This window comes from Desmodus rotundus, chromosome 9, assembly GCF_022682495.2.
Source record: "Desmodus rotundus isolate HL8 chromosome 9, HLdesRot8A.1, whole genome shotgun sequence".
Classification (NCBI taxonomy): Eukaryota; Metazoa; Chordata; class Mammalia; order Chiroptera; family Phyllostomidae; genus Desmodus; species Desmodus rotundus.
The window spans coordinates 51931397-51957144 of record NC_071395.1 but is presented as its reverse complement, the minus strand read 5'-3'; the positions used below and the strand labels follow the sequence as shown (position 1 = coordinate 51957144).

The 25748-nt window shown below is 58.6% G+C and overlaps 1 protein-coding gene across 4 annotated transcripts; it reads right to left on the bottom strand.

Moving 5' to 3' along the window:
* Positions 1 to 872: 872 nt before the first annotated feature.
* On the bottom strand, positions 873 to 23717 carry SORBS3 (sorbin and SH3 domain containing 3). 4 transcript variants are annotated; one of them, XM_053910573.1, is made up of 22 exons: positions 23563 to 23717; positions 23097 to 23283; positions 18854 to 19010; positions 18510 to 18627; positions 17072 to 17265; positions 16117 to 16180; positions 13890 to 13928; positions 13377 to 13443; positions 11622 to 11712; positions 11314 to 11400; positions 11161 to 11214; positions 10297 to 10383; positions 9804 to 9850; positions 9255 to 9394; positions 9008 to 9060; positions 8857 to 8903; positions 8559 to 8673; positions 6169 to 6294; positions 4737 to 5045; positions 3911 to 3987; positions 3259 to 3365; positions 873 to 1707 (listed from the first exon to the last, which is right to left on the bottom strand). In XM_053910573.1, exons 1-22 carry the CDS (start codon positions 23603 to 23605, stop codon positions 1646 to 1648), a joined length of 2271 nt encoding a protein of 756 aa, XP_053766548.1. In that variant the 5' UTR covers positions 23606 to 23717; the 3' UTR covers positions 873 to 1645. The 4 variants fall into 4 exon arrangements, with proteins under 4 accessions (XP_053766548.1, XP_053766547.1, XP_053766545.1 ...); XM_053910572.2 differs by lacking the exon at positions 23097 to 23283 and having other exon boundaries at positions 23563 to 23715; XM_053910570.2 differs by lacking the exons at positions 23097 to 23283; positions 23563 to 23717 and adding an exon at positions 21118 to 21951.
* Between the last annotated feature and the right edge of the window lie 2031 nt (positions 23718 to 25748).

Sequence of the window (25748 nt, the reverse complement as noted above, 5' to 3'; positions counted from 1 at the left end):
GGCCACCTCACGGAAGGCCTTGACCTCATACACAACCTTCCTTCTTCAGAGGCCTCTGGACAAGGAAAGCAGACAGGTGGCAACAGTGCTGGACCCAACTTCAGCGTTTCTAACAACATGACTAGACCCCTGGGTGTCTCCGCCTTCCCTGCTCCTGTGAGCGGAGTCCAGCCTGCCCTCTGTGCTGCCCACGGCAGACAGCGGTGTGCGTGCAGCACCTCGGCCCACTCAGCCACCAGCACTGCCGAGGAACGAGGAATGGCGCTTTCCCTCCTCGGTGCTGCCACTGTCGCCCCTCAGGAACCACCAAGGCCCAGGACTCTGAAACCTTGGGCGAGGAGTCCCTTTGGCTGGCTGTGGCCCAATACTCCCAGCTTCCCACAGGCGATTGCTCAAAAACCCCGGCCGAAAGGAGAAAGTAAACAGACAGACAGCACTTCAGTGTGGAATGGGGCACACAGAAGGAAAACATTAGCAACAGAGCAGTTAGATATGTCTTCCAGTCCAGCAACCCCACGGTGGCTCCAGAATCAAAACAGCCTGCACACGAGACAACATTCAGGGCCGATCTCTGGTTTCTCCCCACAATCAGGCCTCACCCTGGTCCCTGTGACATCAGTGCTCTCTCTCTCCTCCCCCCCACCTGCACTGCTTCTCAGACAGCTAACACTGGGGGCTGCCCAAGGCTGCCTGAGGCCTGAGATCTTTAGAGATAATAATGCTGCTTTTCCACCTTCCCCTTACACACACGCACACACACTCATACTCACATCCCATGTGACTCCCAGCACAGCCCACTGAAGAGAACTTTCCCATAATCCTAAACCGGAGCACCCTCTCCACCCCTCCCAACGTAGGAGTGTGAGGCGAGGTCCCTGGCATCCAGATTTATTTTATTCTCTTCCAGGGGGGGCCCGGGGTTGGGGGAGGCTGGGGAGGTAGGAGGGCAACACGCATCGGCCTCCTGGAAAAGTCTGGGATGGGCCAGGCCTCAGAGGCCCATCCTTCCTGGTTGCTACAGCAGCAAGACAGACACGCAGCCCAGGCCCAGGGCTGGGCAGCCTTTGGGCAGGGGGCCTTCGGGCAAGACCTCTGGCCAGGCCTCAAATGCCAAGGAGGTGCTGCGTCCACCCCCCACCTCACTCCCAGGTCCAGCTGGAAGCAGAAAGGCTCAGGGGGCAGCAGGCAAGCTGGAGTCAAGGGGGAGGAACCCCCTCCAGGCAGTGGCCTTTGGTCTCCATCAGGTTAGGAAGCTGGTCCTTGTTAGAGGAACCCCATGGGGGTGAAGCTGGGAGCCAGTCCCTGTTAGAGGAAACGCCATAGCAGGGTGGGGGTGGGGGACTCAGGGGTCTGGTCTCAATAAGGCCTGGAAAGAGTCTCCACTTCAAAGCAGACCTCTATATTTGGGGAGTCGGGAAGGGGAGGAAATAAAAGGACTGTGGGAGGAATGCTTGTGTGCTGTGGGTGGGAATCGGTCCAGGGGGCTTCGAGGGGCTCCAGGGAAACAGGCTGCTGGGTTGTCTGCGGATGCCAGCGGCCAGGTCCTGGGGAGAAGGCGGCGGGGAGGAGGGGGCTCTCCGTGTCCGAGAAGTGCTGCTGCTGCCCACCCCATCGTGGCTGGGCTCTGAGTTGCCACGGAGACCTCTCATACCGGAGCTACATAATTTCCAGGGAATGTCCCAAATTTCTGGGTCCTCCGGGAGACACCTAAAAAAGGAAAGACAGAAAGATCATGCCCCATACTTCTTTTTTTTAATACAAATTATGAGGGCCCTGCCCCCTGCTGGCAGTGCCCACAACTGCAGGTGGAGGGAAAAATCCTTGTCCTCATTCTTGTCCTCTAGTGGCAGAAGCTTAGATAAGTGAAGCTACACGCTGAATTCAATAATGATCAACCCATCTGAGCACGCAACGACTGTGGGGCACTTTGCACTTCGCAGACAGCACAGAATGACGTCACCCTTCCTCGGGAAAGCAAGGAAGCGGGAGGATGAACCACAGAACTTAAATCCGGAGGAGTCCCGCTGGTCTGTGCGACACCCTCCTTTCAGAGATGGGGCAGGTAAGGCCCAAGAAGTAAGTGAATCCCCCAAAGCACTCTGCTGCGTAAAGGTCGAGGTGGGCCTAAAGTTCAGGCCTCTGGTCTGCTGCGCCCCCAAAGGCACCTGTGTCCTGGGGGGTGGAGGGGGGATGTGAGAAGGTAGAGGAATATGAAGTGACAGCCCGGGGCCTTCCCTTCCTGGCAGGCTGGCATCCGTTTCCTTGCGAGTAGCCCATGCCCACTCTGCACCCAGGCCTCGCTGATGCTGTCCTCCTGCCTGGGGGGCCTTCCTTTCCCGCTCCGCCACCCTTCAAGGCCCGGCTCCCCCACTTCCTCCAGGAAGCCTTCCCTGACTTGCACTGTCCACAGTGATAAGCCACATGTGGCTACTGAGCACTCAACATGTGCTAATGTGACTGGAAACTGAACTTTCTAAACCTTTTCTCTAAAAGTACATGTGGTTTATACCACAAAAGTGGTGATTTTTCTCCCTGTCTATATAAGTTTGCAAAACTTGACTAATAGATGTAAAGAAATTTAAACGCAGAAATGGACAGAGCAGAATGCGAATGTGCCCAAGCCCCGCCCTCCAAGGTGAGGACCATTAACATGTTGGTGCTTCATGAGCGATCACTGGTGTGTCCGAAGCTTGGTCACCAGCAAGGTGCTGGGATTCAGGGGAGAAAGTGCGGGCTGCCGGGTCCAGGCTGCCCCTGAGCGCCCCCGCCCAGGCAGCCTGCTGCTCTAGTGTCCCAGGACGGCCTGGGCTCTGAAGAGGAGGCCTGGACAGGGCCCGCCCACTATGGGGAAATAGGCGGTGGGAAACCTGCAGGGCCAGGGCCAGGCCAGGTGGAAGCCAAGGCCAAGGCCAGCCTGAGGCTTCCTGTGTTAGTCCTTTGCCTGGGCTGTCCTTGGGCCAGCCCCGAGAGCGGGACCTCTCTCTCCTTTCGGTGGGGAGGGGTTGGGGGGAGCTAGCTGCTGGCTGGGGTGGGGATGGAGGATACGCTGAATCTATCGATGACCCTGGGCTTCATCCCTCTGCTAGGGATGAGGGCAATGGCAGAAGCGCTGGCTCAGAGGAAGCATCCAGGGCCAGGCCTCCCCAGAAGCCAGGCCAGAAGGCATGTGTGGCAGGTCAGGCTGTGAGCCAATACGCCCCAGGGACCATGAGGTGCCCCCATCCAGCCTGCCCGCAGCACCCCACCAGGCCCACATACCCACAAACCAGCCGTCGTCACATTGCTGCATTACATCCACCCGGTCCCCCTCCCGCAGCTCCAGCTCGTCCTCGTTCTGGGGCCTGTACTGGTACATTGCCCGGTACCTGCAGGAGACAGCGTCATGGCAACCACCAGGGCCCTGACCCAGAGTCTACACCCATGCATGCGTCATCCGGTGGCCTCCCCAGGGTTTCTCAGGCCCCCATTAGCCTGGGTCCAGGGATGGCGGCTCTGTCTGGCTGCAGTGCCCTCTCCCCCAGGCCTTCTCCCTGCCCTCCAAGCCCTCACCACCCAACCCTGCCTCCTCAGAGCTCCCTCTGTCTTCGAGTCTGTTCTGCCAGTTCCCACACTTCATGCATCCACGCGCTAACCTCAGGGCTGGAAACCCAGGGAGGGGGCTGCGGCTGGGGGCTGAGTGTGGGAGGCTTGCTCTAAGGCTGAAGGGCTGACAGGGACAGCTCAGGACACAGCAGACAGGTGGCACCACCCCTGCCACCAAGTCACCTGTAAGCCCAGCAAGAACCAGCACTACCCACCAGGAGTTTACTAAATCTACCTGGGGGGCCAGGGTGGACTAGGGGGTCAGTGTGCTCAGCAGTGCCTGCCAGTGGCCCCCGCCCCTGACCAAGCATCCCCAGACGGTACTCACGGGGTCCAGTGTATCTGAGTGGTGTGGGGTGAGGAGCCTCCAGGATGGGACAGAGAAGACCCAGGGGTGCTGAGACTCTGGGGGTCCACAGGAGGAGAGGCAGACACAAGCCAGCATGAGGGAGGGGCAGTGAAGCGGCCTCCTACTCCCCTGGGGCAGCCCTCCCTGCACTCTCCTCTGCCCCTCAGTCCCCACGCACTGCGCAGGGGTCTGTGAGCATCTCCCCTCCCAGGAGGGCTGCGGGGGCAGCAGGCGGGAGGAGGCAGAGCCTGCTCACACTGGCTGGCTGTGTGAGAGAGGGCTGCCTGCTGGAGTGAGCAGCGTGTTCGTGGGCTGTCGGCACGTAGACCGTCAACCATACTTAACCATAAACCCACCCAACTGCTCTCTGCAGTGGGAATATTGTCCCCTTTCTGCAGGCGAGGAAACCAACATCCGGAGACTGCAAGTTACACACCCAGGGCCACGCAGCACGTTAACGGCATACCCCCGACTCCCCACCCCACCCTGTGCCAGAGGCTGATGGAGACAAGTCACAAAAGTGGGGTCTGAAGGGTCAGGAGGCCTGGGCTGGCTTTGGGGTCCCACCAAGAGCCAGATGGCTACCCCATTCTCCCTGGGATACAGCTCAAAGACACAACCAACTTGAGGGCTAGCAAGGTCCACAAGGCCAGGGCAGGACTGTGGTGCCAGGTCTGCCCAGTCACCCCGCCAGTCAGTCCTGGGGCAGGCTGGGAAGGGCTTCCAAGTGCAGCCCCATCATGGGAGTGGGGGTAATGGGATAGGGAGCAGGGGTCAGCTCTCCACGTGAAACAGGTCACCTTACCTGGGCCTGGGGTCTGGGCTCCTGTGTGGAGGAGAAGCCAGTGCGGCGGGGGGAGGTCCGGCCCCCCCAGTCGCTGAGGTCAGCTGGACTGCGTGCCATTACTGGGGAGCTGGGGTGACGGGTGGCCAGCCGGGCAGTGGTCAGGCGGGGAGACGCAGGGAGCTGAGGGCCCTCGTCACAGACGCGGAGCCGGGGCTCGCGGCACACCTGCACATAGCTGGCAGGGAAGATGCCCTGGCGCCCCGTGCCCGAGATGCGCCCCTCATACCAATTCTCATTCACCTTCCGGATCAGGCAGATGCGTTCACCCTGTGGGGAGAGAGAGGAGTCAGAATCTGGAGGGCCTTCCTGGCCCATGAGCCCAAGGGTGCCTACACAGGTGCCCAGAGGGATCTGGCTCGGAGGGGTTCGGCAGGTTATGCAGAAGTCACAAGGCTAGGAAGCAGAGGGTCAGGAAGCCAACCCGGGCTGCCTGGCAGAGTGAGCAGAAGTCTCAGCCCTTCCTACAGTACATGGTGCTGGGTTTGGGTCAGGTCCTGCCCCTTGGGGACACGTACATGCACCCCCTCTGAGTTCCCAGCTCTCCCAGCAGAGCTCCAGTCACATGGGGGCTGGCGGCAGACAACACAAACCCGAGCCAGGCCCTGCCCATTACAAGCTGTGCGGCCTTGGACAAGTCACTCTGCCTCTGAGCCTCAGTTTCCTCACCTGGGAAGGGAGGGAAGCAATACGGTCGCTGTGAGGAGCAGCGGAGACCAGCGTCAGATTGATAAGAGGCACTGGGTGCACTAGCCACCACTACCAGGACTGGGTCCTGTCCCTGCCTCCACACGGGGGGAACCCTGTCACCACTGCCAACAAACTCCCGGAGGGTGGCCGGAGCTTCCCCAGCCCTGTGATGCGGCTGAGGTCGGGCCGGGGGACTGCCCTGGGGAAGGACATTCTCTCGGGGCACTCATGGCCTCTGCCCCAGAAATCACCCACAGGGAGACCAATTCCCTGCTTTCTAGGACAATTTTTTTTCAAGCTTTCTTGAACGCAATCTATAGTAAAAATTGTGTGGTACCAACCTGTACACAGCACGCACACGTGGACACACACAGGTATACACAGAAAGGCCCGAAATGGGAAAGGATGCCCTTTCCATGTGCAAGGCATTCTAATCTTTCCAGTTTATTCTTTTAAAAATGCCAATTGGACTCTCAAAACCTACCAACCTGGAACTGAAAGAAAAGCACAACTACTCTAGAAGTTTCAGACTTTTTAAAAATGGGCTAAATTAAAGGAAACATATCCAGAGGCCAAGAAAAAAAAATAGAAATACTGGATGAAGACAGACACACCTGACTCTCACAAAATGTTTTAGGGCACACCTTTTCCTCTGTCTTCACCAGCCCCTGCCCGCCCCACCTCCTGCCCTGCCTGGCCGCACCTTTCGGAAGGACAGCTCCACCTCCAGATCCCCCTTGAAATTGTACTGGGCCACCGCTTCTCCATACTCCAGCACCTGGTAGGTCGGGGACTTGAGGGGCTTGGGGATCTCATCTGCAGGCAGCACCTGCAGGAAGAAAGACCATGAGAAAGGATCAGCCTAGACAACAAAGGCACCACAAAGTGAGATCTGTCCCCAGGCCAGAGAGGAGACACACACCTGACACAAGCCTGGGGTGGCGGGGGGCAAGCCCAGCCAAGGGGACTTTGGAGGAAGCATTCCAGTTAGAGGTATGTGGAGTGGGTATTACTGGCCGGGGCAGTGGGAGCCCGGATGGAAGCCAGTTCAGTGAGAGAGCTGAGCTCAGAGGGCAGGGAGAGATGAGCTCCCAGGGGCAGGGATCGCTTGGTGGCCTGCTCTAAAAGTGAGGGTCTGACATTTTACTGTCCCTGAGAACTGAGTGTCTCTCTTCCTCCTCCCCATCTACCCCCAGTTGCCCCGAGTCAACATGCTCTCTTCACTTCACCCTACTCATAAAAACCTAGAAGCTAATAAACTGTTTCATACTAAGAGGTAAATGACTGATGGCATGGAATGCTTTATCTACTTTGTGAAATTTCAGGATCAGAGAGACAGTTCTGAGGGGAGGGGAGGCCCACTGATGGCTGTCAAATCAAGAGCCTGAAAGAAACAAGAATCTAACCCATGGGTCAAGGAGAAGGTCACAAAGGAAATGAGGAAACAGTTTGAGGTGAATAAAAATAAATGTATCGGAATCAGTGGGATGTAGTTAAAGCAATGCTTAGAGGGAAATTTATAGCCTTAAAATGCTTATATTTTGGAAAAATGTTTCAAATCAGCCATTTAAATGACCACTGTAAAAAACTAGAAAAGAAGAGAATTAAAACTAATATAAGCAGGAGAAAATAATAAAGAGGCAAAAATCAATTATATGGAAAACAAAAATAGAGAAAAATCAATAAAATCAAAAGTTAGTTCTTTGAAAAAATCCGTAAAATTAACAGATCTCTAGCCAGAATTAGAGAATTAGACACAAAGTATCAATATCAGGAATGAAAGAAAGGACACCGCCACAGATCTTAGCAACATTAAAAGGAAATAAGGAAATATTATGAACAACTTTAAACTAATAAATTAGATACCTTGAAATTCCTTAGAAGACACAAATACCAACGATCACAGATAGTCCTACATCTGTCAAATCAAGAACCTACGCCTGGACTCAAAGTCTAGATATTCTACTTCCCGACTTGTCCCTGAACCTCGGCCAGCTCATCTGTGAAATGGGCAGATCTATCACTTCCCTGGGTTAATGGAGGGACAAGGGCTCATTCAGGTGGCTCTGGAACAACATTGGTTTGAACTGTGTGGGTCCACCCATACACAGATTTTTTTCCCCGGGAATATTTTGGAAATTTTGGGGGGATTTGAAACAATTTGTAAAACTCACATATGAACTGTGTAGCCTAGAAATATTATTAAAAAATTTTTTAAGAAAAAGGTATGGCCCTGGCTGGTGTGGTTCAGTGGATTGAGTGCTGGCCTATAAAACGAAAGGTTGCTGGTTCAATTCCCAGTCACAGCACATGCCTGGGCTACGGGTCAGGTCCCCAGCTGGGGGCGTGGGAGAGGCAACCAATCACTGTATCCCTTACACATCGATGTTTCTCTCTTTCTGCCCCTTTCCCTCTCTCTAAAAATAAGTGAAATATTTTTTTAAAAAGAAAAGAAAAAAGGTATGTCATGAATACATAAAATATATGTATATTCTGTTCCTTATGATTTCCTTAATAACATTTTTTCTCTAGCTTACTTTAATGTAAGGATATAGCATATAATACATAAGACATACAAAATAAGTGTTAATAGATTATTTATGTTCTCCGTAAGGCTGCTGGTCAACAGTGGTTACAGCAGATTTCTGATTGTGTGGGGCCAGCCCCAACCCCGCATTGTTCAAAGGGCAGCTGTACAGAAGATGAAGATGCAGCAGGTGCATGTGACCTGTAACCGTCACACACTTTGTACCCTTGCCAGGTGTCATTAGGATTCATCCCCAAGACCGCTTGAGAGAGACAGGTTCTGCGTGGTGACAGGCTGGGCACTGACGGGGCTGGCAGTCCCCGGTTCTCCCTCTGGGCTGGGTTCCACCTGCAGCCCTCACTGAACACACACTCCCCGAGTGATGGCCAAGTGCCGGGCCATGCCAAGGGGCCACGGTTACGAATGAGGCTGAGACGTGGCCTCTGCCCTTGAGACGAGGTCCCAGTTCCCTCTTGGGGAACCTGTGAGATAGGGCGGCCAGCTGAAGAGAGAAGCTGTGGGTGGACTAGGGCTCTGCACACGGGCTCCTGCTGGCTCCTGCTCACCTCCACGTAATTAGCAGGGAAGATGCCCACCCTGCCATGGTGTTCCCCCTCCAGCCAGTTCTTGTCCACCTCCTTGTGGATGTAGACGATGTCACCCTTCTTCAGGGTCAGCTCCCTGGAGGCCAGAGCAAGGACAGCAGCAAGCTGAGGTCCTCCCCATCCTCCTTCTTTTCAGAGCCTGTCCAAAACACCCAGAGTCCCCTCCACCCCCTGGGGATGCCCACCTCAGCTGTGTGCCCCTCCCCCAGAGTGCAGAGCCAGCCCCAGGGGGCAGGGGTGGGGAGAGAAGGGCACTTACTTGGGGGACTGTGCCTGGAAGTCAAACTTGAGCCTAGCAGCCTTCCTCTGTGCAGGGGGAGAGGACACAGGGGGCGACCCGGGTCAAGCAGCCCCCAGGACCCACCCCAGACCCTCTCGGCACCCTGACGCTAAGGCTCCCACCCCTTTACCTTCTTTTCTTCCTTCCTGGCAGGGCTGACCCCTCGTTCGGAGGCACTAGGGTCTGCGGAGAAGGATGTGCTCAGCTTGGGAAGGCCACGCGTGGGGGTGTGAGGGTGGGGGGCTGGGATGAGGTTATTCCCCTCCGCACCCAGGCACCAGTGGCAGCAGGGGCTCTAGGATCTTCCTGCTACACCCCCGGGGGCACCAGACCGAGGCGTCGTCGGGGTGAGAAAAAGAGCAGGATCTGGTCCTTACCTCGGGTTAAGGAAGGGTAGACAAAATCCCTACGACCTAGGAAGGGGCTTCCTCCATCCGCCATTCTGTGGGGGCTCAGGGGTCGGGAGGAACCCCGGTAAAGTGCATTCGGGAAGCTGGGGCTCCAGGCGGAGGCGGGGCTGCGGGGACACAGTGAGTGAGCCACCTGCGTGGCTTCCCGCCGGATCAGGCTCATCCCCGAGCGCCCCACGTCTGCCCGATCTCCAGCTGCCCCCAGGCTCGCCGCAGGACGTCCTACTTCCCAAAGCGGAGGGCCGGGCCGGGAAAGGGTGCGGCCGGCAGGGAGGCGGGGGTGCGCTGGGAACTGCGGGCCGCAGCCGCCCAGTCCTCAGCTGAGGACAGCGTCCATCTGGTGGCCGGGGACGGCGCCCCCAACCCCGGTCCCCGTGGTGAGCGGTGCCGAGTCCCTGTCGGCCACCTGCCGCCCTCCACGGCCCCCCGGCCCCGTCCCCACGCCACGTCCCCTCCCCGCGCCACGTCCCTCCCCAGCCACGTCCCCGCCGCCCTCCGCGCAAGCCGGGCACTCACCGAGCGGGGGGCCGCGGCTCCTGGGACCGTCGGGGCACCTGGGACCCCTGTGGGGGAGAGCGCGGTCAGGGCCGGGACGTCCGGCTGCAGTCCAGGCCGCCGCCTCCGGGAGAGTTAGTGGCTCCGAGGGAGAAGGTGGGCGGGGCGGGTCCGAGCGGGCGGGACCCGGGAGGAAGCGCGGGGAGGGGCGTGCGGGAGGGGGAGGGCGGCGGGGGATGCGGGCGGGGCGACAGGGGGGGATTCCTGCCGGTTGAGGTGGGGGACGGGCGGGGAGCCCCGACGTCAGGCTGACGCGGCTCGGCCTGGAAGAGCTGTCGGGAGCGGCGCGGAGGAGCCCACGCCCCGCCTCTGGTGGAGGAGAGCGCCCGCGTCCAGTCCGCCCCAGGCGCGCTGCGTGCAGCCGGAGGGCCGCCGTCGCCTGTCCCACGCACCGGAGCCCAGCTGCGGCGCATTCGGGGCCCAGAGCCTCCCAGAGGGGCTGGGAAGTCGGTACCTTGGGGGGTGGCTGCCGGGTCTCAATAGCCCGCAGGTCCTTGTCCAGCTCCGCGCTCAGCTTGGCCAGCTCTCTCTCCAGCAAGACCTGGGCCGGGTGATGGGGAGAGGCTTGGGCAGTGCACGGTTGGGGGCGAGGGTCACAGGTCAGACGTGAGAAGCCCGGTGGGCAGCTGGACAAAGCACGGGGTGCTCGCTCTCTGGTAAATGGCGGGCTCGGGGCACCTGGCCAGGGCAGACGCCCCACCTGTGTGCCTGCCGGGAGGTGTGTCTCAGGGTGTTAGGAGGGCCTGGGCGCAGCCTGTCACCGGCCCCTCCGTCCTGACCCAGCTCACCTATCTGGTACCCAAGACGGTCCCTTAGGACTTCCCCATAGTCCCTCAGCACCGTTTTTTGTCGTGTTACTTCTCTGTTCGAGCCCGCCGGGCTCCCCGTTTCCTGTCCCGTCCCACTGAGCCCTCTGTGGCCTTCCATAGCCGAGCTTCACTGTATCAACTTGCTCCCCGCCCCCCCCCAGCCCATCCTGCCGCCCAGACTTTGCCTCCGCACACCCCCCCAACCGAGCACCCTCTCTGCCTGGCCAAACCCTCCCAACCTCCAGCACCACCTCCAAGAATACTTCCCAACAATTCCAGCCACACTGACCACTCTCTTCTGCTCCTACTTCAATCAACACACATTTATTCAACACAGGTTTGAGTGACTACTGTATGCCGGGCAGAGGTGAACTGCATGGGGCTGGAGGAGATTAGAGCTTTGGGATCTGTGTCCTCTGCCATGGTCAGGAGCCAACTTCACCCAGCATCTGTCTCCTCTGTCCCCCACACCGCTGTGTCCTCTCCCCCACCTTCCCTGTAGCACTCACCTCAATGGGCTGGGAGGGCTTCTCCACAGGGTCGTCCACCAGAGGTTTCTTGGGCTAAGGGCAGGAAGGGGGAGTCAGAGGAGACGAACCCATTTGCCAAAATGCTCTAGCCGAGGGGTGCACCCACTTTTAGAGGGCCAGACCCACACTCACCTTCTGCCCAGTCTCCAGTTCTTGCAGAAACTGGTTCCAAGATTCTTCCGTCCAGACGTTGTCCACTTTCTCGCGGCGTCTGGGCACCTGTGTGGGGGTGGACAGGCATCAGCTTGAGTAGAGAGGGGCTGGGACCCTGGGCAGGCTTTCAGGCCACGGCCCCTCCCTGATGGCCCCCGGCCCCCTCCTACATGTTCTGGGCTCACCTAGCTGCACAGGCCCCAACTGAATTATCTGTGCCCTTACTGCAGAGGGACCTGGCCAACAAGGCACTGGGTGCAGTGTGGGGAGGGCGCTGGGCGGGCTACCTGATTTGGGGTCTGGGACAGGTTGGAGGATGTTCCAGGATTACAGTGGAAGGTGCTTCTAGGAAACTCTTCAGAGCAGTCCCAGCTTCGTCTGAAGAAAGGGAAGGGTGTGTCTTCAGTTTCGTTTTAGGAAAACTGAGGCGTGAGTGAACACAGAGTGAGCTGCACCCAGTCCTCTCCTGCTCGGGGCTGTGGAGCGGTGTTACAGAATGGAAAGTTTCAAGTGCTGAGGTCAAACCTCAGCTCTACCACCTAGCTGTGCTACCTTTTGGCAAGTTACTGAACTGCCGGAGCCTCGGATTCCATACCTGTGGTGTGAGAACAACTCCCACCTGCACAACAGTGTGGGGAAGCTTACATGAGGCACAGAGCTGAGACGCCACGTGAAGCCCTGACACATGCATGGGCTCCGCGAGTGGCCCTTCTGGCTGGCTTGCAGAACAGTCTGTGTTTGCGTTCGGTCTGGCCCTGTGACTGCGGCCGTGTGTCTGTGCTCATTCGAAGAAGCCGGTCTTTCCTGCTGCCACGCCATGTAGTCTTTACGCGTGTGCAAGGGTGTGGGACTACATCCTCCTACAAGGAAGACCCAGGGCAGGGAAAGAGCCCCAGCCCTGACCCTGGAGCCCTGGGCCTCAGTGCTCTGGGCGCTGGCTTCAGTGACCTCATCTGGGGACCACTCCAGCCACATTCCAGGCACTGCGCTGTCAGAGCTGCCTTAGTCCCCTCTGGGGCTTCCTGCTTGGCCGGCTTACATGTCCCAGGCTCTGTTGAACTGGAGAGTTTTCACGAAGTGGAGTGACTGCGCCAAGCTTATCAAACGATGGAATGTCTGACCAGAGGGTCAGGGTTTGTTCACTGCAGTCACGACTGTTTCCTATTTTCAAAATAATATTGGTATTGACCATGAAAATGGGACTGGACTGTGTTGCTCCTAATTTAAGGAACCTCTAGTCACAGTTAAGTTTGTAGATTAATAATGCTTGTGGAGTCTTGCTATGAGCCTTAATCCTCACAGCCGCCCTGTGATTCCCACTCGTCAGATGGGGAAACTGAGGCTTAGATTGCTTAAGTTGCTCACAGTCACAAGGCTAGTGGCCGTGCACCAGCTTGAATCCAGAGCTCCAAGTCCAGATCTTGCGCTCCCAGCCTCTCTTGCTGATGAATCTGAGAGTCACAGGCCGGCTACGGCTGTGCCAGTGGGGTTGACCCCTCCCAGAAAGAATGAGAACTTCATTGTTTCCCTGTGAGCAAAGCTCCCAATTCCCAAGGTGAGGTCGAGCCCTTCCAGGTCCTGGCAGCCAGGCTGGGCCTGTGTGGTTTGCACAGAGAAAAGCAGCCTCGTCCTTCACCTCTCTAGGGCGGTTCCTCTCTCAGCGGCATCTAGGAGGACACTTGGGGTCCCCCACCCCCTTGTTTTCTCTCAGGCATCATCAAAGTGGTGGCCACAAAGTCCATACCTAGTCACGGTACACAGGGCTCTCCCCCCATATGACCTGTGGGTCTCTGGGATGACGGACCCTGCTGCCACCCACAAAAGCACCACAAAGGGTCCTGACTAGGAATGGGTGCAAAGTCCACCCCAGTCTGCCAATTCCCCTTGGGCCCTGGATGGGTAGGGCAGAACCTGGCACCATGGGGACCCTGAGAAGGGGCTGGGCTTTGAGGTTGTGCCTGCTGTGACCACCAGGGGGTGCCAGTCCCCACAAGGAAGCCAGGATCCCTCAGCTCTCAAGCCCCTTCCCCACTGCAGCTTACCCGCTCAGAGAGGTGGCCTGGCCTGGCCGGGAGGCAGGTCTGTGCGGGGGCCCTGGATGCCTTGAGTCTGCAGAGGTGGCACAGGAGGAAGCCACTGAGGGTGGCAGAAGACAGGTGGGGGTGGGGGCAGTGAGAGCAAGGGTTGGGGGCACCTGGCACCCATGCCCACCCACGCTCCTGGGTAGTTCTCGGGGAAGTGGGGTGGTGTTCGGGACCACTGAATGTGGGCTTTGCACGGTGAGTTTTGCACCCTTTAAGAAATCTTCAAGCCAGCTCTGGGGTAGATAGTGTCCCCATTTCACTAGGACAGAGAGGCCCAGAGAAATCATGGCCCAGGCTGGGCATTCATTGGACAGAGAAGCTAAGGCTGTTAATTACCACCTGTTAAGGGGCTTGGATCTCACCAGAAGTGGGTTACACAAACTTCTCCAGCTGAACTAAGCTGAGTGGGGACCCCCAGAGCCAGGTGTGGCAGCAGAGAGGGGCAAGCACAGGGCTAGGCTACCCCCTCACCTTTGGGTGGTTCCTCAAAGGTCCAGTCCAGCTGCAGGTCTGCGAGAGCGAAAGGACTGGGTCAGGGGTGGGACAGCAGACGAGGTCGGGGCACCCCGAGAGGCTGCCTCAGCTGCTCCCAGCCTGCCTCCTATCTACAGTAGGAGCCAAGGGACTGAGTCAGGGCCTGAAGAATGTCCCGAGGGAGGGAAGGAATTAGGAGGGCCATTCTGGGGAGGGCTTGAAATGCCTCTGGCCAAAGGCCTGAGCCAGCCAACCCAGGCAGCGGGCAGCCAACTTGCCCTGAACTCCTCCCTCCCCAGTTCCCACAAAATCCAGCTCCCTGACCTTTTAGACTTGCCCTCACCATGTCAAGTAGGGGAAACTGCACTTCCTCTTCTCCCTCTTTCCCCTTCCGCACCCTCTCCTAAATAAGCATCCTTCCCCCTTTGCCCAGACCCACTCTGCAAGGTGCTCATGACTCTCTCTGGGGCTTCCTAGGAAAAGCAACTGACCGGCCCACCCACCAATCTCCTAGGCAGACATGCCCCCACAGCTCCTCAAACACCAACCAAAACACCCCTCTCCGGGGCCCCACACCTTCCTCCAGTTCCCCGGGGCTTTCTGCTTTCCTTTGAAGCCCTCGGCTGGCTGTGGCTCACTCACTGTCCCCAGTTCCCCTGCTTGTCACGCACGCAGGCTTCACCCCACCGTTCTTGCCCCAGCAGCTCTTCCCCAGAACCCAGTGACTTTCACGTTACCAAGTCAAATTGTCAGTGTAGGGGCCCGTCAGCAGTATTTGTCACCGTGGGTCCCTTCCTCCTTTCAAAACTCCTCTTCTGCTTGGCTACAGGGAGACCACTCTGGTTCTCCTGCAGCCTCCCGGCCACACCCCCTTTGCCTCAATGGCTGAGTCCTGCTTGTTTGGGGGCCTCCCAGCACCCAGGGCTCAATCCTCAGGCCTCTGTTGCTCCCTCCCCAGGTGACCTTGTCTAGTCTTCTGGCTTAAAAGATAACATCTAGCCCAGGGATTCACAGCCTTGGCTGCACATTAGAATCACTTGGGCAATTTACATCAAAGACTGACTGAGTCCCAGGCATTTCTGCTTGCAGACCCAGCGTGGCTGCTGAGTTACACACTTGTGTGTTAGCTGCCCACTCAACACCTCCCCTTGGATGCACCATGTCTAAAACCACGGGTCTCTGACGCCGACCCCTCTCATAGTCCTCCCTGCATGTAGAAGTTGCGACGCCATTGGATGGCCTGCTCTGGTCTAAAGTCAGCCAGGACTCCTCTCTCTCCTGCCACAGTCAGTCCCATGACTCTGTCTCCGAATCCCGCCGGGCCTGCTGCTGCCACCCTGGTCTGAAGTGCTGTGGTCTCTGGCCTGGACTGAAGCCAAGCCTGCTAACCGGCCCCATGCCTCTGCCCCTGTCCTCTCTTTCCCACCTGGCAGAGTCTGAGTGAGCCTTTCCAGGTATCACTTGTCAGAGCATGTCACTCTTCTGCTCAGAGGCTCCTCGGCTCTTGCAGAATAGAAGCCAAAGCCCTTATAATAGTCCCAAAGGCCCTCCGTGACCCAATCCCATCTCCCACCACATGCCCCCTCCACTCCAGTCTGGCCCCTCCTTGATGCGAGAACATGCTGGCTTGCTTCTGCCCCTGGGTCTCCGGGCCTTCTGCCCTGCAGGGCTAACTCCTGCATTCCCTGAGCTCTCTGCTCCGATGCCACTGAGCTGAGCTGGTCGGGGCCATGGGTGGGGGCTGGTGGGGGGGTGCTTCCCTGCCAGCCTCCCCACATTGCGTGCGCCTGGCCTGTTGTCCCCTAGCGCTGACCCCCAGCTGCCATGCTGAGTATTCATGTTTGTTCTCCGTCTGCCTCTGTCCTAAGCTTCCCCAGGGCAGGAACATTCATTTTCATTCTTTTTTATCTTCAGCACCCAGAATAGCGCTCAGCACAGTGAGTGCTCAAGAGGTGGCCAAGGGAATGACTGAATGAATGAGGGTCCTCGGGGATCCCCAGTACACTCAGAGGATACTGGGGACAGTGTCTGCTCATTGTTCCCCCCATCCCCCAAGGACAGGGAGGAGATTGGAGGGCACCTCCTCCAGCCTGTTTTAGGACCCACTCAGCACAGAGCCTGGAGTGCTCCCTGAGGAGGCAAGTTCCCTTTTCCACCCCTCCCTTCCCGAGCCCCACGGCCCGGAGCCCACTCAGGCAGAGAGGGCACTGGAAGGCTGTCTCACCTGGCATTTTTCGGTGAATCTGCTGGAACATTCTCCGGTACCAGTCCCTGGGACTGTCAACACTCTGGGGTCAGAAAAGGCACAGTCAGGCCACCTGTCCAATATCAAGTCACAGAAATTCTTCCTTACGGAGTCTTTTCCCTGTAAGCCCCAGTGGGTGGGTGTGCGGTGTCTTTAATGGCAATAACTTTGTGTGGCTCGTGATACACTAAGAAGAGAAGAACTGTGGGCAGAGCTCCATCAGTGATGACCCCCAGCTGTGAGATGCAGGGTGGGTCACACATTTTTCACTTTGCTTTCCTATACTTCTGATGTTGTTACAAAGAATATGTGATGTGAAGTAATGAAAAATCAATGCAATAATACAGGTGGAAATGGTTGTCCACATTCCCTGCCCCACATGAGCCTTAAGGCAGCCCTGGGAGGCAGAAAGCGTATGTCACTGACTTCAGGTTCAGGTTTAGGTTCAGGTTCGGGTTCAGGTTCAGATGAGGGAGTGGTGAATGGAACCAGAGGCAGGTGTCTGGCTCGAGACAGGCAGGGGGTGCAAGAAAGGCAAAGCCGCTGGGAGCCTGGAACCCGGGCCCGCCCACACTCACACATGGCCATGAGGCCTCCTCGCCCAGGACTCTGCTCACTCATGCAGCCAGGCTTCCGCCCAGCAACCACTTCCCGAGCACTGTGACCACGACACTAAGAGGGGTCCTCACAGCGCTGGCCCTCTGCCTTTGGGAGCCAGGGGCATTCTCGGACCCCTTACTCCACAAACCATGTGCAACTTGGACACACAAGACTAATTTTGTGGGGTGCACAGCCTTTGGAACCCATTGTAGTGTGACCCCTCATTTAGTCTGGAATGCTTGGGTACTGCCTTGGTTGCCCCAACTTTAATTCACAGAACCGCTCTACGTGGGTCCCTGGGCCCCATCCATCTCGGCCCCGGCCCTGGACTCACAGATCGGGGGGCAATAGGCATGCCGCTCTCATCCACAGGCCCGATTCCCTCGTACTTGACCCAGCGCTTGTCCCGGCGTTTGCTGTCCTTGGTCCACGTGGCTGACCAGTTTTGGGGATGCTGGGAGGTGGGGGTCTTCTGGGTCCCGGAGGGCCGGCTCCCAGGGCCTGGCCAGGTCTGATACCAAGCAGGGTCTGCAGGTGTGTGCATGAGAGCGTTAGCCCCAGGCAGGGGCCCCACCTGACCTTGTCCACCCCTCAGCTCCTCAGAACAGTGATCCCTGTGGGTTTGAACATTTCGACATCTCCTTGTCTGTTGGAGCGGATGACGCAGACTCCACCAACCTCCCATTCCCAGCAGGACCTGGGCCTCCGTTTGTGTTTTAGTTAAAGTGAATACAAATGGATGTTGTCTTGAGAAATCTGTGCCCACCCCACCCTGCTTTCCTGGGGCTGTCCTAAGAGCTTCCAGAATGAGGGCTGGGAATCATTACAGAAAATGCTGGGGGTGTCCCAGCTGAGGAAGCAGCAGGGTAGGGCAGAAAAGACGCTGGGTTTGGAGGGGACAGACCTGAATTCGGGCCACTGCTCGGCCACCTACTGGTCATGTGACCTTGGGCACAGCAGTCAACCTCCAGTGCCTCAGTTTCCACTTTCAGGGGCACCGTGGCGAGGATTCAGGGACACCTAGTGGGTGTGACCCTGCCCAGCACAGCGCCTGCCGCACAGTCGAGTCTCTGGATAAGGGACAGAAACTCATTCACCAGACAGGGCTGCAGGGCCTCAGCTTCCCCAGACCCTCCGCCCCAGGTCCCCAGGGCAGCAGCCTAGGGAAGGACTTTTGTGTGGATCTGGACTCAGCCACTGTGGCTGAGACCCGGCTCCTGACCGGAAAGACGCCCACATTTTGCCCGGATGTCGAGGGATTAAATAAAGGAGGCTGTGAAGCATCCTTACAGTGCCCAGCACGTTCTGCGTGCTCAGCAACCATTTGTTAAAGGAATCAACTCCTCGACAGAGTGCTTGCCTCCTCTGGGCCCTGCAGGCAGGGTGTCCCAGGGTCTCCTGGACCCTGTGGCCCAGGCTGGGGTGACTCCCAGGAGCCCAGGGGCTGACCCACTCTCAGGGCTGCCTGTCCACCTTGGGCCTCACTGGTTTGGGCCCCACACCCTTCCGCAGCCAACGTGTGCTCACACCCTCCACCCTTCCACCCCCAGCCCGAGCTGCTCCCTGCCCTGCTGGAGTCCCCCCACAGCAGTGTCCCCCGCACACTTCCTTTCCTGGCACAGGGACGGAGGGTGGGGAAGGGATGTGTCAGCTGTCTCTGGCTTTCACTCCCTCGGGCCAGCCACGTGCTTGCCCGGGGAGGGCAGTTAGCTGGGCCGGGAGTACCCCACCCCCTTGGGGCTCCTGGACCAGGTTCTCCTGGACAGACCCACCTGGGTGCCTGGAAGTGTCTCTTCTCGGTGGGAAGTGCCCATTGCACACGGTCCTGGGCGCAGGGTCATGGAACTGGAAATTAAGGGTGTTGGAGCCACCATTCCGGATCACAGGCACCTGTGGGGAGGGGCCAGGAGGGGCCAGGAGTGGCAGCTCAGGCCCTGAAGTTTCCATGAAGGGTGGGAGGGATGGCTGCCAAGGCTTGGCCGTACACCACGGTGGGGCTCCAGGGCCAGCCTGATCCCTAGAGCTGTCTTCTGACCCCTCCCCTCCTTCCAGTCCTTTAATCCCGCTGCTCCCACCTGTTCTGCCAGGTCCCCACGGACTTTGCTGCCTCACTCACCCGAGTCCCCCTGGAGGATGACCCTGCCTGGGCCCGGAGGTGGCCAGGGATGAAGTCGTCCAGGCTGAGCCCAGCTGGGAGGCTGTAGGGTGGGGCCTGCATACTTGGGTCAAGGTCGGAGGACGCTGGGTGTGCCAGCAGCTGTTCTGCGTGTCCTCTGTGGGAAGGAGGGAGGAAGGGAAAGCCCTGCTGGACCGGCTGCTTGTGCCCTCTAGGCTTGACCTGGGGGTGGGGGCGGAGGGGATGGCTGGGTGGGAGTTCCAGCACCCAGGAAACAGGCCACTCTGGGCACCCGACTGCAGGCTGCCAGGGCCGGCTCCCAGAGGCACAATGAGCTACTTGTTAGGCCAGGGCAGGAGCTCCGGGTGGGAGTGGGGGTGGGGAGGCTGGCCAGGCCCTCTGGGGCTCTCACTGCACAGTCAGCCCGTTCCCCCGGCGGGAAGGCAGAGGGAACTGGGGCAGCTGGCCGAGGAGGCCTGGGCACGCGGGACTTTGTTTCAGTTCCCTCTGCCTCCCGTAGCCCCTGTGGGAGAGGCCTTAGGCAAGGGCAAGGCCGCCGCCCACTGCCCAGCAGGGACAAGGATCCAGGGAGGGGAGGGCACAGGGCATTTCTAGGCAGCAGGAGCTGCTCCTGAGCTCAGAGGGTTTTCAGCTGCCTTGTTCGGCTTCAGGGGGGCTCCAGGGGCCATTGGGGGCAGGGGGCAAGGGCCAAGCAGTGGGTCAGAGAAACTTGTGCATGGAGGGGTGGCACTGATTCTCTCTCTCTCTCTCTCACAGACACAGACACACACACACACACACACACACACACACACCACTTTCTCCTACACCTCCAGGCTTTTTTTTTTTTCCCACAGACCTTCCTGGGAGCAGCATGCCTGACTAGCCAGCTGGGTTCTTTTGCCCCCTGATCAGGGGAAGGGGCTCCAGGCACCCAGGAGATGGAGGCGGTGGGGCAGTCTGACAGGGCTTGCTCCCCAGAGAGCAGTGGTGGGGAGCTGGCCCCCCTCACCTGTCCCGGAGGCCAAACCAACCACCACCACCTTCTGGGGCTGGGCCAATTCTGGTGTTTTTGTCCACTGAGGCTTGTGTGTGCAGTGGGGCCTGGGGGCTCCTAGGAGGGCTGTGAGGACCTCCCAAGGTCCTCTGTGTGTATCTGTGGTGGAACGCACAGGTGACTTGAGGGTACCACGGGGCGCAGGACATGGGAGCAGCACAGGGGTTGTGAGTCAGGAGGGTGTCAGGGTGTCAGCTGTGGGTGGGGGTGTACAGCACAAGAGTTATGGAGACCGGGGGGGTGCAGGTACAAGAGGGGCTGTGGATCCTCCTGTACCCAGTCCCTGCTCAAGCAATGGGGCATGGAGGGTCCAAACAAGGCCGGGGCAGCTCCCTGTCCCTGGTCTGAGCAAGAATTTCTCCTGACCCTTGAAAGGCCTATTGGGGACCTAGCTTTCCCCGGGCTCATCCCTGGCTGCATGGAGAAGCGGAGGGCTGGGCGGGAGGAGGGGCCGCTCACCAGCTGGATCCAATTAGGGCTCCTACCAAAAGCAACACATGCAGACATACCCCAGTTCCTGCTGCTGTCCCTCCCCTTGTCCAGGGAAATCAAGGCAGAGGAGAGTGGGAGATCCGAAGTGGGGGCAGGCTGGTTTCTAGCAGCAGCTGACCCTGCCTCCTTCCCAGCCTCCATCTGTCCCATCCTACCCTGCTCAGTCCTCCAGCAGGATGTGGAGGTGGGGTCCCCCTACAGCACCCTATTTTTCGGGTGTTGTTGGGGGCCCAGTCTGCCTCTCCCTGTGGCACAGCTCCAGGGATATGCAAGGGTGGGCGTGGAAGGACGGGCTGAGTGTTTCGCCTGTCACGGGGAGGGAGGCATAGGGGAAACTGGCTCTTCATTTGGCAGAGGACAGAGGGTGCCAGGATATCTCCGGAGTCCTCCTGGAACGCAAGCTGCCCTGCACTCCCGCAGCCAGCTCCAAAGAGCTGGAAGAGGTGAGGGCTCTGCTGTGGTCGGGGCTCCTTCGCCCCTGAAAGTCCTGCCCGGACCTGGGCTCTGCCCTAGGCGCCTTCGCGGGTATTTTCTAGCTATGAGTCCACGTGGACAGGACAGGTTTTCTCAAATTTTCCTTTTTGTGGCTTGAGAGGGGGCACTGCTCACCTCTTTCCACCACAGAGTCTGGGGCGAGGACCCCGGGGGAGGGCTCTGTGCCTTCTTTTCGGGCTGGGTGCAGGTGCCTCCCTGCCCCTCTGCTCCCCACACCTACCTTCCCCGGCGAGCAGGTGGCGGGGACTGCGGGCGCCCGGGAGGACAGGAGCATCTCGGCCGGGCGCCTGCCTGGTACGGCCGCGGCGGGCCCTCGCGGGGAGGGGCAGGGAGCTGTCCGGGCCGCGCTGTCCACCCTCGTGACCGCGTCAGGACTGGCTCCTCGAGGCCGGGTGCCCGAGAAGGAAGAGGGATGGACGGGGCAGAGCTCGCCCCGGGAGGAAGGACGAGAGAAGCGCGGGCGGGCGGCCGTCTGCCGTCCTCCAATCTGGACTGGGAGCCCGGGAGCGGGGAGGGTGTGGAGGGCCTGCGGGGCGGGGGCTCGGGCCTGCGGCCCAGGCGTGCCAGTGGCCTCTGTCGGGGCGCGCCACGGGGACGCTGTGGCCCTGGCGGAGGGGGCCGGGCCGGCCCACGGAGGCGCCGGGAGGGGCCGCCAGGGTCCCCGGAGAGCCCGCTCTGGTTTCCCAGCTGCCTCCCCGCCCCCCCACCGCAAGTTTGGCGTCGGGGCGGGCGCTGGGGGTGGGGTGGGGGCGAGCTCCACTCAGAGTTTCCAGCGACATTTCCAGTGGGTGGGAAGGCACCCGCTGCACGGCGGAGCGGGGATGGAGGGCAGGGGTGATTAAAGAGCAGGGCGCAGCCAGCAGCTGATAACGGAGTCGGCGGGCGGCCGGGAGAAGGGAACTCGCTGCAGACGGGCTGGGGCCGAGATAGGGCTCCCTGGAGGCCGCGGAGCCGCTGCCCGAGGGACGGAGGCAGGGCCCCGCCGCCTCCCCCACCCCTGGCTTGGGAGAGAGATTTTGGGCTTGCGCGCGCGTCTGGGCGCGCAACACCCGCGTGCGCGCGCGCCAAACAGGCGATGCTTACTCGTGCGAGCCCCGCGGCAGGCGGCCCTGGCGGAAACGGGCCGATGGCGGCGGCCCTCCCCCAACCCCCCCCTCCCCCGAGGGCCGCGCCCCTGAAGAGGATGAGGGCGGCTCCCTTTGGCGGGGACCGGGTGACCCGGTGACCGGGTCTTAGTGTTCCCACACACCGCGTTTGTTTTGATCTCGCAGCTTTTCCGCTGTTCCCGCGGCTCTGACTGTGGCCCCAGGAGCCCGAACCCGTGGGCTCCCGACCTCTCGGGTAGTCCCTTCTCCCCTCTGCCCGGCCCCTGCGCGCTCACGGGGCCTGTGATGGGGAATGAGGGCGCTCGGTGAGTGTTCCCCACTAGCAGGACCGACTCCGGAGTACTCCTTAGCCCCTGGCTTGGCTCTGGGACCCCAAGTCCCAAATAGCAAATAGATCGGGCAAATTCAGATCTATTTGGGGAGTGGTCAGTTATAAATTGGGAAGATATGAAAGCAGTCATTGCATATCTACTGGGGGCAAGTTTGCTGTCCCAAGGCCTCCACGCACTAGAGCAGCGATTTTCAATCGGTGTCTGCAAGAATTTTTCCACATGCAGTACCTATTTGGTCAGGGGCACTGACCGCTTTTTCCTTAGGTTGTCAAAAAATTAAAAAAAAAAATGACAACAGCGGCCTTCCGGTGTGAACGCCCTGTCTTGAACCATAAATATATAGTCATACAATAGAGTTGCATCTTATTGGTCACGTGGCCCGATAAGGTTGCGTCTGATTTGTTAATTCTTGGTACCAGACATCCTTCTGTGCAAGTATAGGCCCCTGATTTTTTAAAGTCACTTTGGAGCAAAAAGGGTAGGCAATTACTATTATTACTTTTTTGGTAAATCAATCAAAATTATACTTTTTTTTTGTCAGATTGGCAAAAAAAATACATGTGTTTTGATGTGCCGCAGAATTTTAGATAACATGTGCTGCAAGGTGAAAAAGGTTGAAAATCGCTGCACTAGAGTGTTGTCAAGCGCTTCATTCAACTCAAAAGTTGAGTAGGAGGGGAATGGCGGAAAGATGAAACCACTTTTCCGTTAATGGGCTACCCTGCCTGTGTTGAAGACGCTGAAACTACAGCACAGCTCACAGCGGAAGGGACGCTCGGGCCGAGGAGCGGCGGGAGGAGCGGCCGCTGGCGGCTCTCGAGTCTGCGGGCTGCACCAGCACACTGGGACCTCTGGGGGCGCACTGGGAAGCCGATGCAAAGTTTCCAAGGAAGAGCTTGATCCCAAGGAAGAAATGATCCCAGGGTTCGAGTCTTGCCAGTTGTAGAGCTGGAATTTTGTAAAGGCTCTTACGACATGCGCAGGGAACTCAACGGGATCCCCTCGAAGGCCCCTTGCAAGCGTCTGTGATTCTCCGGGAAAGCTGAACTATGGGGGTGGGGGGTGGACACAGCAGCCCCACCCAGAGAAGACAGCAGCAGAAAGGAGGGTTGGTGGCAGAGCGTTTTCCCGGCTCTAGAGCTTGGACAGCACTCGTCACCATCCCCTACCTGCCCCCTCAGGACAAATGACATGCCCATTTTCCTTGTCACCAGTTTCCTTCCCCACCTGTCACGGTCCTCAGGACTAGGAAGGGCTGCGTGGCTTTCATGTTCTTCCTTGTTCTCCAAAGATGGTGATGCTGAAGATATTCCAACTCCAGGAACCCTGGTCATGCCCCTTCTCACCAGCAGCGAGCTTCTCTTATTCTCTAGGGCTCTGACCTGGACTCCAAGATAAATATTTAATGTAGAGGGTGCAGTGGAGCTGACCAAGGTCCCAACTTCCTGTTTCTCACAAAGGGAGTTGGCAGCCATGGGTAAGGAGCTGGGGACTGGCTACCAGTGTCATCTCTGTGGGAACAGGGAGCCCAGCACAGAGCTTGGTAGGAGGCGGGTAGGCCCTGCTGGACACCTGCAGAACTGTTTGACTTCTGCGTGTCTGCTGACACCCGGGCTCTGCTGGGTTCATGCCCTCTCTCAGCCCAGAGCCTGCTTGGCTCTGGCACCAGCCAAAATCACTCTCCTTCCCAGAGTCTTAGGCTATTATGTGCTTGGAGGAGCTATTGTATAGATAACAGCTTCCCTCCACCCCGTTTCCTGATGCCTACCAGCCTCATAGAAGAGAGGATAAGAGATCAGTGGGAACAGACAGCATAAGGCACCACGACCAAAGGACACATTTTCTGCCCCTATTTAGGGGTAAGAATCTCTAAGCAAAAGAATAGCAAAGTCCAGAGCTTCGGCCAAGAACCAGGTGTCTGATTTCCTGACTCCTCCCTCCAGGCTCAGCTCTGCTCATTGCAGACAGCTGGCAGGGTTTAGGGAGCGGCTGGGGCTGGGGCAGGCTGTCCTAGGTAACCTGGCTGTTGTCAACAACAGAGCAGATTCCTTTCACCGCAATGCATTATCTCCTGACTCCCTTATCATCTAACAGCACCCTCCCCTGTCCCCCACAGTGACTCTTCCCCATCTCTGGCACTGCCTGCTGTCAGGGGGCCACCCTGCCTTCTCAGAGCCACCTGAGCCATAGCAAACACAGTTATGTAACTGTTCTGTTTTCCTGGCTATCTGATCCTGGTCAGCTGTATGCCCCTCCCCCACCCTTTTGTTCTGAGGATTACCCCCCAAGACACCCAAGTTAACACAGGTCTGTCCATGCCCACCCACCACCCTGAGGGGTGATTAGCCAGGAGACTATCCACAGATGGGTGGCTCTTCCTAAATCGGGGAGAGGAGGGGGCTGCACAGTAGTGTGGAGCACTCTGCAAACCAACCTCTGTCACCAAGAGGAAGGATGAATGGACATAGCACTGAAGTAGCTTTTCATTGTGAGTAGGGTGAGTGGAGAAGTCACTTTTATTTCTCCAGTGGGAAGAGGAAGCAGGGCTCCCAGAGGACGTAAACCTGGACTCTCATTTCTTGAGCAGCATCGTTACCTGGCGCAGGGAGCTCCGAGAGTGCACAGCACTCTGATCTACCCTGAGCAGCCGGCAGCCCGCATCGGGCCTCAGGCTCCAGGGCAACCTCTGCTACCCCTTCTCTCCTCCTCCCCCGGGATGGACTCTGGTGTGCTCTGTAGTGAGGCTTGAAGCCGGCCTCTCTGCGCCCTCAGAAAAGTGTTCTCTGCCTGCCAGGGCACCGAGCAAGCAGACTGGAGGGGCTTGCAGGCAGCGCTGTCCCTTCTGAGGAGTGCGCCTTCTCTAGAGAGGAAGACCACAGTCACCCAATAGTGAGGAGCTGCAGCGGAGCCCGCAGCAGACAGGACAGCAAGAATCATGGCTGTGTGTCATCCCCTGGGCCCCACCCCTTTCTCCCGGGCCCTCTCCTGTTTCCAGCTCCCGCTCATTCCAAGTTCTCCTGATGGCCTTCGTCCAGGCCAGAACTTCACAGGAAGGGAAGCAACAGAAGAGGAACACAGAGACCCACTCTGTGGGACAGGAGACTCTCCTAAGCTGAGAAAGTCATGACCATTTGGGCTCCAAGATTTTGGGTATAGTCCCTGTAAGATACGGGATCCCTGTGGGTGAAAAACACCCATTCCAGGTCAAGTGCATCAGTGTGGGGGCCGGGCAGCCAGGGGGAGTGGGTGGATCCCCAGAGGAGCAGACAGGAAGGCTTTCTGGCCTGCCTTGCACAGACCACCTTTCCCAGCAAGTGTGACGGACAGGACAGGGATCTCTTCAGGCTCCTCGGAGTCAACCCCATCGGAACCTCAAAGGCTGTGAAAGAACTCGGCCTCTTGTCCAGTTCTCC